Source organism: Nyctereutes procyonoides, unplaced genomic scaffold, assembly GCF_905146905.1.
Source record: "Nyctereutes procyonoides isolate TBG_1078 unplaced genomic scaffold, NYPRO_anot_genome, whole genome shotgun sequence".
Classification (NCBI taxonomy): domain Eukaryota; kingdom Metazoa; phylum Chordata; class Mammalia; order Carnivora; family Canidae; genus Nyctereutes; species Nyctereutes procyonoides.
In genome coordinates this window covers 4887983-4909992 of record NW_026575040.1, presented here as the reverse complement: position 1 = coordinate 4909992, position 22010 = coordinate 4887983, and the positions used below count along the sequence as shown (strand labels likewise).

Sequence of the window (22010 nt, the reverse complement as noted above, 5' to 3'; positions counted from 1 at the left end):
GATTTCATGGCACAGTTATAGGAAGAACCCCAAAAATAGGATAAATGGACCAGTGTCAGCCTAGAAACCATTCTCCACAGTTCTTTTTGTTCTTTTAAGATTTTATTTATTTTTTCATGAGAAACACAGAGAGAGAGACAGAGACCTAGGCAGAGGGAGAAGCAGGCTCCCTGTGGGGAGCCCGATGGGGGACTTGACTGGAGCTGAAGCCAGACACTGAACCACAGAGCCACCCAGGCACCCCTCACTAATCTCCACCTCTGTCTTCTAATCTCACATTCCTGTCCTATTTTAATAACTGTCATAGTTTGTGATTTCCCATCACTGTCATTAAATTACACTACAGAACAGTAGGCTTTCAATAATTTTCCCATTCAAATACATCTGAATAATATATTATAATTAAAATGACAATGACAGCAATAAATCTCATCTATAAGCTTCAGGATACAGATGATACTCTTCATGGGACTAGGTGAAATCACCTGGATAAGGATTATAGAGAAGAAAAGACAAAGACTGTGTACTAGAGCACTACATTTTTTAGAGGTTAAGTGGAAAAGAGCAAACAAAAGGAATTACAAAAGAGTGGTCAACAATAAAAAAGTGAACCAGAAGAGAATGATGTTCTGAAAGATAAGAAACTGCCTGAAGAATAAATAATCAATTGGATCAAATACTGCTCATTTGTAAATCTATCTACTACCTATTCACCTCATATTAATAATATAAAACTTAAGAATGGTGAACAGATAAAGATCTCTGGAGAAAAATGTATGCCTACTGCTTAAAATCACATTCAATTTTAAGTTTTCAAGTTGATGGAATGTTCACAACCGAATTTCAAGGGCTCGAAAAATACTTCAATCAATACTTTGTTATTTTCATTCTGTTAAGAGAACAAAAATTCAAACTTCTAAAACTGCTCCGAGTACTCTGATCTTAAGAAAATCCATTCAGGGGGCAGCCCCAGTGGCTCAGTGGTTTAGCGCCACCTTCAGCCCAGGGTGTGATCCTGGAGACGCAGGATCAAGTCCCACGTCAGGCTCCCTGCATGGAGCCTGCTTCTCCCTCTGCCTGTGTCTCTGCCTCTCTCTCTGCCTCTCATGAATAAATAAATAAAATCTTTTACAAAAAAAAAAAAAAAAAGAAAGAAAGAAAGAAAATCCATTCATACCTCTGCGAGCTTATATGGCAAAATAAGCTTTTCTCCCACTGTCACGGTCTTCCTTGTAACTAATGCCTCAAATAGCATCTCTTCTTTAACCTAGAGAAGACAAAACTAAATTTAGTGTATAAGATTTATGACAATGAGTGGAATTATTTATTGAAAATCCAAATAGAGAAAACAATGTTTAATGAGATTAGCAAATATACAATAGAAAAAGCAAAGACAATACATTTAGCAATTTAAATACTGGCCAAGGTGAAAGTTAAATGTTCCACTCACATCACTTCCCATACCCCAACCCAAAACAGAGAGGGTAAGACAGATGAGTCTTTTTAAAGTTTTCTTTCTGATCACAATGGAGACACATATTTCTTTGTGCCAAATATGGAAAATGCAGAATAGTGAAAAAAATTTTAAGATGATCAACCATAATCCCACAACTTGCATTCAAGGACTAAAAAGTGACAATACTTCTTGAATCCCAGGAACATTACAATGAGTACTTATTTATGTTTCCAGAGGTTTTATATTTATTTGTGTTAATCTTTAAAATAAAGTTGATGCTTCCTTTTTTTTCATTCTCTCTAGAGGTAAATACTATCATGAATTTGACACATTATTACTTCAGTTCAGGTATATGTGTGTGTGTGTGTGTGTGTATATATATATATATATATATATATAGTATATTTAGTAGATGTATTTGCAAATACATTATACTGCCAAGTATATTTAACTCTTATCTTTATGAAATCATACTGCCCATATGTTTTTGAGATCCAACTACATTGATAATTTAGATCAAGCTTATTCATTTTAACTGCTATACAGCTTCCCAGTATATAAATTACTAGTGTTTAATCCATTCTTCTACATGTAGGCATTTACAGTAATTACCATTTTGCACTATTAGAAAGTAAACTGAAGTGAATATTCTTGCATATGAGTTCAAGAGTTTCTCCAAAGTATAAATCTAAAAGTGGAATTACTATATAATAGCATATACATTTTCATCTTTAATAGCATACACATCACATCTTTCATCTTTCCTATTGCCATACTACTGTATTTAGTTCTCACCAATCTGCTGTCTCATCAGCCCTGAGCATTCCTATTTCTTCAAACCTTCACTATACTTGATATTACCAGACTACTGACTTTTGCCACACTGAGGGGCATGAAATGGTAAAACAAGGGTATTTTATAAAAATATTTACACAAATAAAGATATAGCACTCATAAAATTTTAAGTACATGATATAATGTATATCAAGCAAAAAAGATTCAATTATAAGGAGAAAATGAGTTACAAAACAATAGAGTGAAGCATGATCCTGCCACCACCAATTTATGACAGATCAATCTTTTTTCTTTTTGAAGATTTATTTATTCACAAGAGACACACAAAGAGAGAGGCAGAGACACAGGCAGAGGGAGAAGCAGGCTCCTCGCAAAGAGCCCAATGTGGGACCCAATGCCAGATCTCGGGAAAACACCCTGAGCCAAAGGCAGACGATCAAAATCTGAGCCACCCAGGCATCATGAGATCAATCATTTTTTAAAATGTGATGTCATAAAGGAAATATACCTTCTTTTGGAGCATTCACTGCCCAGTCTTCAAATTCAAAACAAACTGGAAAAAGAATCTGAGGAGCATTACCTTTACAAACAGCAGTAAAACTAAAAATAAATAGCCAAAGTTTAAATATAAGACCTCAAGCTTTCATATATACTTAAAATGTTTTGAAAAAAAAAATATTACCAGATTACACAAGTAGGACAAAACTAATAAAACTAAGAAAAAACTGGGACACCTGGGTGGCTCAACGGTTGAGCGTCACCTTCAGCTCAGGTCATGATCCCGGGGTCCTGGGAACTGAGTCCCACATCAGGCTCCCTGCAAGATGTCTGCTTCTCCCTCTGCCTATGCCTCTGCTTTTCTCTCTGTGTCTCTCATGAATAAATAAATAAAATCTTAAAAAAAAAAAAACTAAGAAAAAACTTATGTGATTAAAAAAACCACTGTTTTATTGTGAGGTTAAGCAATTATTACTAAAAGTGAATATTTAAAAATAAATATCTATGCAGTACAAACTCAAGAAATTTTTTTAAGCAACAATGTGGAGCAAAAGTTACTTCCATACACTTATATAAACTGGTACAATCACTATAGACAGTAATCTGTCAATATCAGTCAACTATTTATGTGTATGTATACCACAACCTAAAAACTATACTCCTTGGACTATATTCTAAAATAATTCTCACACATGCCAGCAAGGAGACATGTGCAAAAATGCCTATCACAGTACTACCAATAAATGAAAAATTACAAATGACTTCAATTGGGCAGTCCGGGTGGCTCAGCAGTTTAGTGCTGCCTTCAGCCCAGGGCCTGATCCTGGAGACCCGGGATCAAGTCCTGCATTGGGCTCCCTGCATGGAGCCTGCTTCTCCCTCTGCCTCTCTCTCTCTCCTCTCTGTGTATTCTCATGAATAAATAAATAAAATCTTTTTAAAAATAAAGGACCTCAATCCCCATTAAAAAAAAAATAGTTTTACTCATATAATGAAATTTTACAAAGCAACCATGAATCATCATCTAGAATATTTAAATCAGTACTAAAAATGTCAAAAACATAATATGGAATGAAAAAGTTTTAGAATGACATAATAAAACATTTACATAAAATATGAAAATATATTTAAAAACTATATATTCTTTATGCAAACATCTATTATGAAAATAAAACAAGAATGAGAATGATAAACACCAAACTTATATGAGTGTTTACTTCTGGCATGGCAGAGTATAAAGTGAGCTACAATTTTGTGTAATATTTTATTACATGGGTGGGGCTATGAGTACACAGGTGTTTATTATATTGCTTTCTATATTGCTTTCTATATATATTGTGTACTGAGAACAATTAATAATTTATCAGAGGAAGGAGTGTGCCTGGGTGGCTCAGCTGGTTAAGTGTCTGCTTTCAACTCAAGTCAGGATCTCAGGGTCCTGGGATTGAGCCCCCACATCAGGAGCCTGCTTCTCCCTCTCTGCCTGCCATTCCCCCCTACTTGTGTGCACGGGCTTCTCTCTGTCAAATGAAAATGAAGAAGAAAATATGTTTAAAAAGAAATTAATACATATTAAGCAAAATGGTAGGACTGATATATCTAAAGGCCAATTATCTGAAAATAAGACAACTCTCACTAAATTTACAAAATTAAGAAATACAAACATAAAGCTAACACCACAGAGAAAAAGTTTTTAAACATACAGAATACTTAGAAAGAATGAAAAACAATAAATTTTAAACATTTAATCAACACATGATTTCCTAGATAAACACAAATCATCAAAATGAACTCAAGCCAGATTTGAAAATCCTAAAAAAAACTGGTTAATACAAAACAAATGGGAAGGACATCAAATACAGTTAGTTGATCATAAGGTTGTTATCTCTCAAATCTTTAAGGAATATATATTATTCTTTGCTAATGATTCTTCTCTTAAATGCAGAAAAAATTTAAAAGGATAAATAACTACCCAATTCATTTTAGAGAGCTGGCTTAATGCTGGCACTAAAACCTAAAAATGATTGTACACAGATCTACCCTCATATGTACAACTGCACAAAACACACTAATCTTGTTTATCTTTGATAAGCTTCCTGAAGAAAATATTACTGAATTCATATTTTAATCAACTTCCTCTGTAATTTCCCAAATGTCCTTAGTTGTACATACATGACTTTTAAAATTAATAAACTTTATTAATACAAAATAACTAAGACTGAGCTCAATATTTGGTCTACAGTGTTTCTCATCTTCACTTAATTGAGAAACAGATACGTGTTAAAAATCTATTCTTTATATTGTTTCAACAGATGTTAAAATATATTCAAAATACATAAATCTGTTAAAAACTGAAGTTTTTGATAATGAGGATGGTTCTAATATGCTCCAAAATATGCAACAAAAATATGCTCCACAATTACCCACAATTAATCTACAGGAGCTTGTTTACCTTTCAATAATTTCACAAGTATGATATCCCAAACAGAATTCAGTAAACAGAATATTCAAAATATTAAAAAAAATTCACTGCTGCCTGAGGTAACTACAATATTACAAAAATAATTGAAAAAAATAATTTCAGAAACATTTGTTCTTAAAAGCTAAATCTATATCAATGAACTGAATCACTTTGAGAAGGAGAGGAATTAAATTAAATCTTAACTAGAGTTTACATTTTAATTAAACCAGTTATTACTCCTAATCTTTGAATTCTAGCTCAACAAAAGCCTTAAAGTTGCAATTATTATTATTATTACCAATTTTAACCAATTACAGGAAATCATTCTATTTTATTTTCTTATTTTATTTTTTAATTTAAATTCAATTAACATATATTATTAATTTCAGCAGTGATTCATCAGTTTTATATACTACCCAGTGCTCATTATATCACATGCCCTCCTTAATGTCCATCATTCAGTTACCCCACCACCCTGCCTCATCCCCTCCAGCAACCCTCCGTTGATTAAGAAATTATCTTTAAAAATAATTTCTAAGAACTGAATACAAGCAGGATACTTATTATATATAGATCCTGTCAGTACTTGTCTAGCTTCTCAACTATGAAGATAACTTCTTCCTACTTATTACCAAATCTCCATTCCTAGAACCAGTCCCAACTAAACACAACAAGAAGGATGTTAAGGGGCACCTGTTGGCTCAATCGGTTTAGCGTGCTACTCTTGATTTCAGCTCAGGTCATGATCTCAAGGTTGTGGGACTGAGCCGTTTGATGGGCTCTTCACTCAGCAGGGAGTCTGCTTGGGATTCTCCCTCTCTCCCTCTGCCCACCTCCCACTCACATGTTCTTTGTCTCAAATAAATAAATAAAATGTCTAAAAAAATAAAGAAGTTAAGAAGCTTGGGTTCAAAAGTAAGATTTGCTATCAAATCATTTTTGCAATTAGTCTAACTTTGACACTGGTAAGCCTGATTCTCAGAAGTGGATTTCTCCTTTTTCACCAACACCTTGGCTCCTTTTAGAATTACCTGAATTGCTCTTACCAGTCTCTAACCAAAGAAGGAATACTGCAGGAGGACCAGAAGCCTTTGTACTTGCTGAATGCTTGAACATGTAAAATAAAACCACTAGCTACAATGTACTATTATTATGACAATACCAAGTGTTTCTGTTGACCAAATGTTGACTAAAATATCACCTAAAATGCCTGACTGAAATATAGTCTGTTCTCTGATCCCCATGACCTTCAAAATTACCACCTTCAGATACCACACTCCACATCCTGGTAGAACTTCTTTCCAAAGAGTGAGCCTAGTTTCAATTCAATGTGTTTCTTTCTCCAGCCCCTGTCTGCCAGACTAACTAACCCATTTTGTTAAAGTTAATAAGCAACATTCAGGCATGTGCAAAATAATAAGCACTCTAAGATCAGATAAATAAGAAAGAGGCATCCATTGCTCTCAAAGAGCACTGCCACCTTATAACGGGCACAAACTAGTAAACAATTAACTTTCTGCTACAAAACCAAAATTAAATCATGCTAAGAAGATGCAAATATTCTATCCTAATGTAGTCAGTTTAGACCATTTAAAATAAGGTTAAAACCCTAAAAAGAGACACAAGAACCAAGATTTGAAAGATAGTAATATTTTAACAGAAAAAAAGCAGGCTATTCATAACTGCAAAAAAATGGGAAGAACCAAGATGTCCTTCAATAGGTGAACGAACAAACTATGGTGCGTCTACACATGGCATTTTACCCAGCAATACAGAGAAATGAGCTATCAAGCCACAAAGACAAGTGAATGAATCTTAAATACATACTGCTAAATAAAACGTGTCTGTCTGAAAAGGCTGCATACTATATAATTTCAATTATGCTACATTCTGAAGAAGGCAAATTTATAGAGGTAGTAAAAAATCAGTGGTTGCCAGGGGTTTGAGGAGAGGTACTGAACAGGTGAAGCAGAGGAGATTTTTAGGAATGAAACTATTCTACATGATACTGTAATAGAGAAACGAGACATTATGCACTTGCCATAACCCATATAGCACAAAGAACAAATCTTTTCAGACACTGGAGGATCCTAGGAAAGAATGCAGACCATGACAAGAGAATCTAACTATATGACAAATATATGAAACAACCTCAATTAGAGATCCCTGGGTGGTGCAACGGTTTAGCGCCTGCCTTTGGGCCAGGACACGATCCTGGGGACCCGGGATCGAATCCCACGTCGGACTCCCGGTGCATGGAGCCTGCTTCTCTCTCTGCCTGTGTCTCTGCCTGCCTCTCTCTCTCTCTCTCTCTCTCTCTCTCTCTCTCTCTCTCTCTCTGTCTATCATAAATAAAATAAATAAAATAAAAAAAAACAACCTCAATTAAAGGAGGAAAAGGTGCTAACCTAAGTAACTGGAAATTAATGGAGTATGAAAAACTAAAACAGGCAAAAGGAATACTACACTTTATACTCTAGCTGATAAAGTCATTTCCAATAGCAGTGCACACATACATAAATACATATACACTCCGATACATGCACAGCTGATCCTTGAACACCACCAATTTTAACTATACAAGTCCATTTACATTTGAGGGTTTTTTTTAATAAATACAGTACTATAAATGTATTTTCTCTTCCTTATGAATTTCTTAACATTTTCTTTTCCCTAGCTTACTTTATTGTAAGAATACAGTATATAATGCATCTAACATATAAAACGTGTGTCAATCAACTGTTTATGTTATCAGTAAGGCTTCTGGTCAACAGTAGGCCAGTAAGTTTTGGGGGAATCAAAAGTTATAAACAGATTTCTGACTGCCGGGTGGGGGGGGGGTTGTCTCCCCTAACCCCTACATAGTTTAAGGGTCAACTGAATAGTAAAATTGAATAATTAAGTAAATGAACAGCAGAAGGTAGGATATAGCTTCCTCACTGTGAAAATGGGAGTTTATAGATCAGAAGGCTAGAATGACACATGTGATAAAGTATTAGTTAGGAACTTCAGTACGAACTCATGTTTATCTTTATATAGCTATAGCCGGATATATAAAAACATCTGTAGTATGAATACACACAGGTTCGTAAACAAACACGTATTTCCTTGTTCAGTCAGAGGAGAAGGCCTATAAAAAATGATGCTCCTTTCAAGATGAATGAGAAGTCATCACTCCAGGAAGAAAGAATGAGGTAATAAAGACCTTAGTTATAGGAAGAAGTATGGTAGGAGATGAAGATCTCTGGCTCCTATTTAGACATGAAGAAGAAAATTTAATTTACTTTTCTCTCCACTCATCCAGATATGCCATCTTCAGATACTCTAACCACAATCTTAGTATGAAAAGAAATCTCAAATACAGAAAAACTATCAACGGCTCAGAATATGATAAAGTCTAGAGTAAAATATTGATCCTATCCAGCAAATTGAAGGATTATGGATATCTAGGCCAGAGAGGCAGATAAGAAAACTCAAGCCTTCCAAAGATTCTGGCAAGATCAATAGCAAAAATTCCATCTTTTGGAGAAATATTATTAATAAAAAAGCATTAACCCATTTAAACTTAACCAAATAATTACACAAAATTAAAAGTGAGAAGTTACCCAGTATTTGAGAAATGACAACTGAAATACAATTACTTACTTCTAATAATTCTGAGACAATAGGCAGAACTTCAGGATTACAGATATCTATGGAGTCATCCCGATATGTCTTCTTTTTATAACAGATATTACCCAAATGGAGTATGGCTGAGAGAAGAGAGAAAATCCTGTGAAAACAAAACCATAAATTATAGCTTGCTTATGTGCAGTCTCTAAACTCATTTTATTGCAAAATTCTAATCAAGCAAATTAACCAGGACAAGTACGATGTAGTCTCCATAAAAATAAAAAATGTGGAAATAATAACTGTAATAAATAAGATCTATGTATACTATGTCAGGTATGATGCAAAATGCTTTACATAACCTTACTTTCAGCACTGTACCACTGGACACAGTTGTTTGAAGAGGATTTGCTATTGCCTGATTCTGTGTAGTGTTTCAAAGTCCATACCTTTCTAAAAGCTTTTCATCTTGCCTAAAATGCCCTTCCCTACATTGTCTATTTCAGAACAACTGAATCAGAATCTTTAAAGGCAAGGTCTTAGAATCTGTATTTTTTAACCAAATAGACTAAGTGATTTTTTTATTCTTAGTTCCATTTAAGAAATAGTTTCGTACGTCATACTGCGCTGCCCTTGATAAATGCTTTTAAAACAAACAGTATGAAGCCATTGGGGTATATTACCTAATATCAGGCTTCTCCTGTAAAACATCTACAACTGAACCCTCCCTTCTATTCATTCTTCCCTTCTGTCTCAGAGGAACACATACATGACCCTCTTCCAGTCAACAACAACTAAATCTCTACTTGTGCTCTCTATCTCATGAACTCCAGTTTACTCCAGAACTTATTATAACTATTTCCTATCTCTTACCTGAATCGACAAGAAGTTTCTATCAAAATAATCTCATCTTCAGTTTTCTGTACTTTAAAAAACCCATCCTAGATCCCACATCTCCTTACCTTCACAAACAATCTTATTAAACTGTTAACTCATACTCCTTTTCTTCACTTTGTCATTTTAGTATCATATCCTGACATCTGACCCCATTAAAATATCTCAGAGAAGTAACCAAGGATATCCATGTAACTAAAAAAATATATATTATATCCTAACTTACCTCACCTCTCAAAGGCATTTAACACAGCTGAACATTCCATCTAAAAGCTCTTCCTGAAAATTCATATATATACACATCTTTGTGTCTTGTCCAATTATTCTCTTATTATAAATCTGTTCTACCTGCAAAATTTTAACTATGTGTTTTCTGAAAATTAGGATGTATTCTAAATAAAGACACTGCTTTAGGAACCAAATAGCCACACTTTCAAAGGTCCTGAATCAACATCTAATTGACAGATCTAATTTTTCAAATAATTTAAAACTGTAAATGTTTCAATCATTAACATGACTCAAGCAAAATACAAATCAATTATAAAGGAATAATTTATAAACATACTATGGTAAATTAGAGAGGAAACTCAGTATCAAATGATACTATTATAAAGACTAATGGAAGCCCAAAGACATAAAAACACAAATTCATGGGCCACTTACTAAAAAGTCATTTTTAGTAGGAGTTTATATGGCTGCTAATTACATCGTTTTAGAATCTGGGGTTCAACAATCAGCATATTAACATTTTCTCACACCCAAATATGTGATGCAGAGTCTCCAATAATAATAAATGTTATATAAACAATCTAATATACCATAATAATTCAGTATTTAAAAATTTACAAAAATGAATTTTTAAAAATCCCTGTTCTCAAAAAGCTTAAAATTTTGCATTAGGAGATAAAACAACAAAAACCCTGTAATATAAGGCAAGGCATCTTAAAATACTAAGGGTAGAAACAATGCATAGTTAAGAAAAATTTCATTAAAAAGGGAGAACAGGAGGCACATGGCTGGCTCAGTAGAAAGAGTGTGTAACTCTTGATTTCAGGGTCATGAGTTCAAGCCCCAGAGAAAGTGCAGAAATTACTTAAATAAATAAATATATAAACTTAAAAAAATTAAAATGAAGGACATGAACAGTACTCTAAAGCAAACAGGTTTCGATTTACATACCAAATTTTAGGATGCCTGCAAAGTTATGTTAAAAGGAATGCTGGGTTAGATCTGAGTGCAGTTGAAAATAATGTTGTAATTTATTAGCACAGTCATTCATGAGCAAAAGAGAAGGGAATCATGGTACATGATATGCTATCAAAAAAAAAAAACCTGAAAGTATTTCAATGATTAAAAAAAGAGATAAGATGGGTCCGTCAAGAAATGAGGACAATACTGGACATTCAGAACACAACATAGTGTTTTAGAGGACACTATCAGTCTAGTTAAAATGCAAAACTTGGGATCCCTGGGTGGCGCAGCGGTTTGGCGCCTGCCTTTGGCCCAGAGCGTGATCCTGGAGACCTGGGATCGAATCCCACATCGGGCTCCCGGTGCATGGAGCCTGCTTCTCCCTCTGCCTGTGTCTCTGCTTCTCTCTCTCTCTCTCTCTCTCTCTCTCTCTCTCTATCATAAGTAAATAAAAATTTTAAAAAATTAAAAAAAAATAAATAAAATGAAAAACTAGTGTTAGGGAATATCTGAAGACAATATCTAAAGATAGAGAAAGGTCAAATTATAGGCCAGGCTACTAAGAACATATATTTACCAGTGGTTTCCAATATGGGATACAGTGATATCAGAAAGTATAAAAGACATACAATCCCTTGGTGCATGAGACATATATATATAATTTTCAACTTATGTTATCTAAAAAAAATGAAATTAAGTTTCACCATCATTTAATATACAGATTGACACTTAGATCCATATATGTCAATCAGTCAAGCATCACATGAAGTAAAGGGGATATGCTGAGGAAAGACTATAAGTAATAAGGCATGGAGGAACTAACTGTAGGGTTACTCTCATTTACTAAATAACTTTCAGTGTATTGCAGTTTAGGTGATCAATTAAATGGGCTTGCATATTTACATATTATATTATTTAATTTTAATTTATCTTTCAAAAAAAGATTTTGGCAAATAATCTGCTAGCTCAAGATTCATAGTAATCACAAGCAAACAAGCAAACAGGAGAGCTGTCGTTCTTCTACATTTAGTGTGACTTTAAAAACTGACAATAGAGGGAGGGGCAAGATGGCGGAAGAGCAGGGTCCCCAAATCACCTGTCCCCACCAAATTACCTAGATAACCTTCAAACCATCCTGAAAATTTACGAATTCGGCCTGAGATGTAAAGAGAGACCAGCTGGAACGCTACAGTGAGAAGAGTCCGCGCTTCTATCAAGGTAGGAAGACGGGGAAAAAGAGATAAAGAAACAAAAGGCCTCCGAGGGGGAGGGGCCCCGCGAGGAGCCGGGCTGAGGCCGGGGCGAGTGTCCCCAGGACAGGAGAGCCCCGTCCTGGAGGAGCAGGAGCTGCACCAACCTTCCCGGGCGGGCGGAAAGGGGCTCGCAGGGAGTTGGAGCAGGACCCAGGAGAGCGGGGATGCCCTCGGGCTCCCGGGGACACTAACAGACACCTGCGAGCGCAGGAGAGTGCTCCGAGCTCCCTAAGGGCTGCAGCGCGCACAGCGGGACCCGGAGCAGCTCGGAGGGGCTCGGGAGCAGCTCCGGGGAGGGAGCTGCAGGGCGGGAGCGCGAATCCCACAGCGCAGGCCCCGGAGCACAGGGCGCCGGGACACAGCCCAGGATCCGGCCTCCCCCGGGACAGGCAGAGGCCGGGAGGGCCCAGGACAGCAAGGACGCTCCTGCCCCGAGCTGAGCAGATCAGCGGCCCCGCCCCGGAGCCTCCAGGCCCTGCGGACGGAGAGCCGAGAGCCCCGAGCCCCGTAGTTCCTGCGGAGGCTGAATCCAGGCTTCCAGAGTTGCCACAGCAACTACTGCTGTTCCTCCCTGGGTCCCACGGGGTAAACAACCCCCGCTGAGCCCTGCAGCAGGCAGGGGCAGAGCAGCTCCCCCAAGTGCTGACACCTGAAAATCAGCACAGCAGGCCCCTCCCCCAGAAGACCAGCTAGACGGACCAGAGATACTCCCCCGTGTTCCAATACAACTTGTTTTTGGCCACTCTGCACTGAGCAAAATGACTAGAAGGAAAACCTCACTTCAAAAGAAAGAATCAGAAACAGCCCTCTTTCCCACAGAGTTACAAAATCTGGATTACACTTCAATGTCAGAAAGCCAATTCAGAAGCACCATTATACAGCTACTGGTGGCTCTAGAAAAAAGCATTAAGGACTCACGAGACTTCATGACTGCAGAATTTAGATCCAATCAGGCAGAAATTAAAAATCAATTGAATGAGATGCAATCCAAACTAGAAGTCCTAACGACGAGGGTTAACGAGGTGGAAGAACGAGTGAGTGACATAGAAGACAAGTTGATGGCAAAGAGGGAAACTGAGGAAAAAAGAGACAATCAATTAAGGGACCATGAAGACAGATTAAGGGAAATAAATGACAGTCTAAGGAAGAAAAACCTACGTTTAATTGGGGTTCCCGAGGGCGCCGAAAGGGACAGAGGGCCAGAATATGTATTTGAACAAATCCTAGCTGAAAACTTTCCCAATCTGGGAAGGGAAACAGGCATTCAGATCCAGGAAATAGAGAGATCCCCCCCTAAAATCAATAAAAACCGTTCAACACCTCGACATCTAATAGTGAAGCTTGCAAATTCCAAAGATAAAGAGAAGATCCTTAAAGCAGCAAGAGACAAGAAGTCCCTGACTTTCATGGGGAGGAATATTAGGGTAACAGCAGACCTCTCCACAGAGACCTGGCAGGCCAGAAAGGGCTGGCAGGATATATTCAGGGTCCTAAATGAGAAGAACATGCAACCAAGAATACTCTATCCAGCAAGGCTCTCATTCAAAATGGAAGGAGAGATAAAGAGCTTCCAAGACAGGCAGGAACTGAAAGAATATGTGACCTCCAAACCAGCTCTGCAAGAAATTTTAAGGGGGACTCTTAAAACTCCCCTTTAAGAAGAAGTTCAAGTAACTCTGAACGTGAATGGGCTTAATGACCCCATCAAAAGGCGCAGAGTTTCAGACTGGATAAAAAAACAGGACCCATCTATTTGCTGTCTACAAGAGACTCATTTTAGACAGAAGGACACCTACAACCTGAAAATAAAAGGTTGGAGAACCATTTACCATTCAAATGGTTCTCAAAATATACCCTAAAAACTACAGAACACTTCTGAAAGAAATTGAGGAAGACACAAAGAGATGGAAAAATATTCCATGCTCATGGATTGGCAGAATTAATATTGTGAAAATGTCAATGTTACCCAGGGCAATTTACACGTTTAATGCAATCCCTATCAAAATACCATGGACTTTCTTCAGAGACTTAGAACAAATTATTTTAAGATTTGCGTGGAATCAGAAAAGACCCCGAACAGCCAGGGGAATTTTAAAAAAAGAAAACCATATCTGGGGGCATCACAATGCCAGATTTCAGGTTGTACTACAAAGCTGTGGTCATCAAGACAGTGTGGTACTGGCACAAAAACAGACATATAGATCAATGGAACAGAACAGAGAACCCAGAGTGGACCCTGAACTTTATGCTCAACTAATATACGATAAAGGAGGAAAGACGATCCACTAGAAGAAAGACAGTCTCTTCAATAAATGGTGCTGGGAAAATTGGACATCCACATGCAGAAGAATGAAACTGGACCACTCTCTTGCACCATACACAAAGATAAACTCAAAATAGATGAAAGATCTAAATGTGAGACAAGATTCCATCAAAATCCCAGAGGAGAACTCAGGCAACACCCTTTTTGAACTTGGCCACAGTAACCGGAGAAGGACAAACAGTGTATGTTCTCATTCATTTGGGGAATATGAATAATAGCGAAAGGGAATATAAGGGAAGGGAGAAGAAATGTGTGAGAAATATCAGAAAGGGAGACAGAACATAAAGACTTCTAACTCTGGGAAATGAACTAGGGGTGGTGGAGGGGGAGGAGGGTGGGGGGTGGGGGTGAATGGGTGACGGGCACTGAGGGGTACACTTGACGGGATGAGCACTGGGTGTTATTCTGTATGTTGGTAAATTGAACACAAATAAAAATTAATTTATAAAAAAAATAAAAATAAAAATAAAAAAAATAAAAAAATAAAAACTGACAATATAATCAGATCTGACATAATTAATTCCCTTTCCCAAAAAATAGTTCTATTGGGGCACCAGGGTGGCTCAGTCTGTTCAGCATCTGCCTTCAGTTCAGGTCATGATCCCAAGGTCCTGCGATCAAGCCCCTCATCGGGCTCCTGCTCAGCAGTAGCCAGCTTCTCCCTCTCTCTCCCTCCCATTACCCCTGCTTGTGCTCTATCAGATTAAAAAAAAAAAAAAAATCTTAAAAAAAAAAGTTCTGTTACTATGTTACTATTTTTTTTTTTCTGGTGAGGGTCAAGGTTATTTGTTTCTTTAATTTTAAATAGATTTATTTTAAATATAATTTGCTTCATCTCTATCTCAACATGTTAACATTTCTATTTTGTTTATAATAAAATATGTACAATACTACAGACATAAATTTACAGAGGAAATAAGGGAAAATTATGTTTTACTGATAGGTATGCATGCCTTAATAAGATTCGAGGGCAGCCCTGTTGGCTCAGCGGTTTAGTGCTGCCTTTGGCCCAGGGCCTGATCCTGGAGACCTGGGATCGAGTCCCACATCAGGCTCCCTGCATGGAGCCTGCTTCTCCCTCTGCCTGTGTCTCTGCCTCTCTCCCGCTGTCTCTCATGAATAAATAAATAAAATATTTAAAAAAAAATAAGATTCGAGATCAATGACACAGAAAAGAAGAAGCAATAAAAATAGTATTATCAGGCAAATTTTTAAATAAGGTCTATGGACAGACTTCAGGAACACCAGGAACTCCCTCACTTGTATACAAATATTTATGGATGTACATTTTTACAGGAAGAAGAGCTCCAACTTTCAAGAGAACCTCAAAGAATTTATAATAAAAAAAAAGGCAATTCAAAGCAAGTCTGCTAGAAAAGTAAATGTTCAGAGAAATGTTTAACAAGGTAGGAGGATGCACTAGATCAGGAATATCTGTTAGAAAATTCTTTCAAAGGACCAAGGAAGGTGAACTTTTGAAAAACACATGATGATTTGTTCTCTACCAAGGGTATAAGAATACAATAAACAAACTCACTGTCTTCGTGTCTTGGGAAGAAATCCTACCATTTCCATGGCCAGCTGTAAGCGTTCAAAGTCATGCCTCAAATCTTCCCCCTCCACCGAGAAGCAATCCTGCTTATTTAAAAAAAAGGGGGGAAGAAATCAAGATTATCTATTGAAAAGTAAGATAAGCCTCTTCAGAAATACAGTAATTCTAGTTAAGTATTCCTGTGTATAAAAACTAGAACTGGTGAAATATTTAGAGAATTCTTATTACAAGTATGCAAATTAAACACATTAACTACCAAAATACCAGTAAGCTACCTTTTTTTCTCCCTTTTACAATTACCAAAGCAAGTTATCTCAAAATAACTTAAGATACAGAGCTAGCAATATTATAAAATGTTTTTTTTAATAAAATGTTCTGATGCTAAGTTTGATTTTGAGTGGTACTGAAGAGTTCTGAAGATCCAAAGCATTTCAGAGAGCTCAATTCCACAAACAAACGTTATTTATTCGACAGATATTTAATAAATGCCTATCCTTATGCAAGGTGGTGAACTAGATCCTGAGACACAAAAATAAATTTTAAAAAGATGGTAATTTAAGTTGATAAATGGAGCCTAGATTTATATAAAGATGTTTATAATAATATTAGATATAGTAAAAATAGTTCCTAATAAAATTATATAAATATGATTCTCAATCGGCAAAAGAATGTATATATGAAAACCAAAAATCTGCAAAAACCACACATTAGTAAAGATAGCTGTGAACTACCAAATACAAAAATATTTTGAGTAATCCTTGCATTTCAGCTCCCAAAAAAGTCAAATACATATGTAATCTTTATCTTTATAAAATAACTTTTTAATGCCCTTTCCTATATATTCTCAGTCCCTTACACTTACATTTTCAAAACCCTCCTCACATGTATTTACTTTTTAAATATCTACCTAACTGTGGAATGTTGTTGTATAAATTACTCAATAAATGCATTAACTGTTATCTATTTTATTCACTGCTGATCTCCAGCAACAAGTCAGTGCCAAGAAGAAAGCATGTAATCACTAAAATATATAATCATTGAATTATTGAATAAGTACTGAATTAAATGAAACATTCCTTTTTGAGAAAGTACTCATTTATATTTTTAAAACTATCAAGTATCTAGCATTTATAATCTGCTTTTGATCCTTTAAGAATGAGTTAATGAATAATATAAAGTTTTAAAGTAAATATAAACACAAGGAGATAATTATGTGTACATATATATAATTATATAAACATTCAATATGGAAGAAAACAGGCTCAGAAGTTAAATAATTCACCTAAATGACAGGGGTGGCCAAAGGAAAATCTGTCCAATTCTAAATCCTCTGCAGTCTCCCAAGCAACCTTAGTTGCTTGAGCTTATTTACTTAACAGGATAACCCTTAATTGGAATTAAATCAATATATAATGGAAAACAAGAGGTCTGTTGTTAAAGGCAATTTTCTCACCACTGTTCTCCTTGGGATCATTTATACAATTCTGTATTATGTATGATAATATAGGCAAATTACAGAACAGTCCCTAACAATCCTCTCTTCTTAAAATGCTAAGTCATATAAGTTCTCTTAACTCAGAGGAAAAGTTTAGTTTGCTCCAAATATACTCTGAGGAGCTAAGAGGAAAATACAAACCAACATATCCTCAGATTGACTGCCTGCTTTCATTAATTAACTTGTGAGAAAAAGCAACAGAAATTATTCAAAGTTCAAACAATAATAGATTGAAAATACAGTAAGTGAGAGGCTAGTGATGAAAGATATACAGGGAGTAGAGGAGTACAGGTACAAAATTCTACAAGGAAAGGATGGATAATGATGATTTTGATAAAGGCAGCGGCTCTGAGAACATGTACTGTATACTTAATAAATAGTAAACACTCTATCAAGCTGTTTAGATGTACTATCTAATTAAATTCTCACAAAAGTTAAAGATCATTTTTATCCCCTTAAATAGATCACAGAAACAAAAGAATTATGTGACCTGCTCAGGTTCTCAAAATTAGTAAGTGGATAGGCCAGTATTCAAGTCAAGTCTGTATGCTTCAGAGCTCAATTCTAAAGCATGACACAGACTGTCTAAGTAACGGCAGATCAGTTCATAATGTCACAATAAGCTCTGTACATGCAATCAATGAGTTTAACCAGTCTCCTACCTACTTCCCAATGAGCCTTGGTCACTTGATGATAATAGTCACTTGATAATAGGTGATAGATGGAAGCTTTCCAAGAGGGGCAAAACAGCATAAATTTTTTCTACTAAAATTTATCAGAATTTATAAATTTAAATGTCTAAAATTTTCCAAAATGTAAAATCTGAAACCATAAATAACTTGATATAGTATGAAAAGATAATGCAATTAAACTTCGTATGAAGAAAAAATTAATGTCCATAATTCCTGATCCTTCTCAATTCTGAAATAGGCTAGTTTTGTAATTAGTAAAGCTTGTAATCACATGCAGTGAAAATTAAAGTCACAGTTATTTAAAGCAAGGATTAAGATATGTTATATTTCCAGACGGAATCGTTAATAAATTAGTTCATTAGTAGATATAGATGAGTGCAGGTTTTCAAGCCTTTACATCAGACCTCACAACAAAGGGAAGGAAAAGGATTTTTTGTGTCCTTTTTTGATTACAAACTAGTCCTTATAAAACATAAAAATAACACTAAATTTATCTATTCATTTTATATTACATCATACATGCCCTTAAACCACTTAATTAAAAACATAAAATAATCTTATTTCTAGGAATTTCAATTCTTAATTTTTGGAAAGTTACATAAAGACTATAGCCTCTCTTGCTACTAAAAAATTTTCCAAAAAAAAAAAAAAAACATACATATATTCATCATGTGAAAAGACTGTTAACTGACACATAAAACAGGGAGGCTACAACTTTTTAAAATAAACAATACATACTACTCATAACATGTGAGTAATGAAACTACTAAAAATGATTGAAAAAATACACCTCAAGAAAAAAACCTGTAGTTATAAGAATCCACATCAATGCTGAAATCAGGAATGCAATCAATTTATTGTCAAAATAAATACAGACTAAACATGAGAAACATAAGTTTTTTTTAAAAAATGAATTGACTGGTTTTTAATCCACAGACCATAAATATACATATAAATCAATTCAAAAAAAATGAAACATTAATTTCTCTTCTTTTCTAGATTCTTTATATTTCAGTTGATTTTCTGTCTAGGTCATGAGATAGGTGCAAATGAGCAAGGTGAGTGAGGGTCCTTTAACAGGAACACAGAATATTTAGGTACTTGTACTGACCGGCTCAGAGTCATAGCAATAATCATCCCAGCTCTGTCTGAGGGGTTTCTTTGTTATCTGAAAGTAAGGCAGATTAGTTAGGTAGAAGTAATGGTTATCATTCTTCTCTAATCATTTCTTAGATGTAATATTCAGTTAGTACTGCTTCTACCCAAAGAGAGTTATTTTGTGTAACAGCATAAAACAAGAAACAACTAGCTAAACATTCAGATTCTGGGAGATCATATATTATTGCAACCAATCCATACTTGCTGTTTTCCAGTGACTCTGAGATTTGGATCAACTGCTCAGTCTCATATTCTATGAATGCTGACTACTTTATGACAAGAATATGCATGGTATGGCACTGATAACAAAAAGAAATCTGGAAGAAAAGTAATAAGTTCTGGGCTATCAGCTCATTTATAAACAATTGTTAGGTTTTAAAAAAGTAAATAATCACTCAAATATCTATAAAGAGTTTAACAGAGAAAAGGCTCAGAAGCTAACTCAATGATTTTTTTTAAATCTACGTAATTTTATTACAGTAGAAATGCCTAGTATTTTATCAGGAAGTGATATTTTAAATAACTTTGAAATCAAAATATTAATACAAAGTTATATTAGTTTATATAAATACATAGTTTCAAAATTAAGAGATATCAGTTACATAGCAATATGTTGGGAAAAGCCTAATATGTTATTTTTTTTTAATTTTATTTATTTATTCATGACAGACACACACAGAGAGAGAAAGAGAGAGAGAGGCAGAGACACAGGCAGAGGGAGAAGCAGGCTCCATGCAGGGAGCCCAATGTGGGACTCGATCCTGGGTCTCCTGAAGGCAGCACTAAACCGCTGAGCCACCAGGGCTGCCCTAACATGTTACTTTCATAATCTTAAATATACACTACAACCTTTCATCCATCATCAAAATGTCAATTTCCTTACAAAATCTTCATTAACGCATTTATTTCCATAAAGGCATTTATTTCCAGGGATATTACATCTTGCCTCAATCAAAAAAGCAAGGAAAGATAACCTGTTATTTAAGTGATATATTGTATACCAATTCCATTAATATTGATTCTAGAATTTTTATTAATATGAGAAATAATAAAATTGGAAAAACCACTGTAATGAAAAACTACCAAGAAATTACCCGTAATTATGGAAATTTAAGAGTGAATTCTGATTTTCATAGAAAAATACAAATTCTATAAGTCATTCCTTTTGATGAATTTCATATCAAATAGGACATTTGCTAAATTATATAAATAATCATATTCTAAGTATCATATCATGCAAAGAGATATATGTATTAGACTTCAAAATATACAAAAAAGGTTTCAAGTAATCCCATGCAAAGGACAAACATTAAATATTAAATATTAGTAACACTCAACATGCTCTTGTTTTTAAAAGGTAAATCACTTGGAAAAGACTAATCCATTTTTCTAACATGTAGGTGCATATATAAACAGTTTATTATTCTCTGAAAGAGTCTCACAAAAAGCAAAGGGCACACATATAACTAACCTCTTTCAACTCATATGAATAAATTTCAAATTTGAGAAGCATATCACATGTATTTTTAGACTGCATGTGTGAAAATGCTAGTTAATATACATTACTAGATTTGGGAAACAAAGTATTAGGAAAAAAAACTTTCCCCAAGAACTAAAATTTAATAATGTCCTATATTTCAAAATACATTTCATCAACTCTCACCTGATTGAGATAATGATATTCTTCCGGGTGTTTAAGATGGAATGCTAATCTTTCTTCTTCACTTGCTCCTGCCAGGAGGTAATAAAATACATGATAGTTCCTATTGGAAAAAAAGAAAAGAGTATGGTTTTAAAATGAACATGATCTATGGTTATCATTTAACAGAAAAAAGAGCAAACAATTAGTAACATGTTTCAGCTTTGTTTCATTTTTTTAATACAGAAGTGGTAAGGTCAATACTTTAGGTACTATAAAATGAATGTTTTGAATGCTAAACTCAAAAAGAGGGGTAAAGGCAGGTATATGGCAAAGGTTAAAACCTCTGAAAATTCTCTTTCCATAAAACCAATTAGAAAATTGGCAAATTTGCAGAATCAACTTTTTCAGAACTCTGAAAATTAACCAAAAGCTTATAGCAATAAAAAAATTTACATCCGAAAAACAGCTCAATCTCAGTAAGAAGTGCAACCTTGTAACCTTTTAACTTGCCCTATGCCATTTCCTGTTCACCAGATCCGGGGTAGCCTTCAAAATCAACAGGTTACAATCATGATGGACACCATAACTCTGACAGCCATCAAAAGAGGACAGAACAGAGTTGGAAATCGTTCAGAACCTCATTTTCTGAAAAATATCACTACTTGAACGATCTGGTGGTTCTCTGGAAGACTCCATGTTCAAAACTGTCTTTATTGACCTGACTCAGACCCAGTGTAAAAACCTTTTCCCCAGGGGCAGGTGTAGAAAATTATAGGCAATTATTTTAACATGTCAGCTACATGAAGCAATGGATAAATGTGGGGCAAACTATAAGCTAACCAAAAAACTTAAAGGGAAATGTGATCTCCACACAGGGTTTTAAAAGCTCCAATATATTACTGGGAATCTAGAAAGCCATGAACATGTGTAAGGCTATGTATGTGCCCACGTCTTCAGCCTTCTCAGCAAAAATCAAAGAGGATGCTAAACA

At 35.2% G+C, this 22010-nt stretch overlaps 1 protein-coding gene across 8 annotated transcripts in view; it reads right to left on the bottom strand.

Annotated features, from left to right (window-relative positions):
* The window catches only part of MYO9A (myosin IXA), a 291269-nt gene that overhangs the window by 191934 nt on the left and 77325 nt on the right, over window positions 1-22010 (bottom strand). For 7 of the 8 annotated variants that reach the window (XM_055319695.1, XM_055319702.1, XM_055319694.1 and 4 more), the window contains exons 5-9: window positions 21041-21140; window positions 19331-19387; window positions 16018-16115; window positions 8856-8982; window positions 1178-1267 (exon numbers count right to left, since the gene is read on the bottom strand). In XM_055319695.1, the coding sequence (XP_055175670.1) occupies window positions 1178-1267; window positions 8856-8982; window positions 16018-16115; window positions 19331-19387; window positions 21041-21140 (472 nt within the window). The remainder of the gene's footprint in view (window positions 1-1177; window positions 1268-8855; window positions 8983-16017; window positions 16116-19330; window positions 19388-21040; window positions 21141-22010) is intronic. The other variant, XM_055319698.1, reaches the window with a different exon arrangement.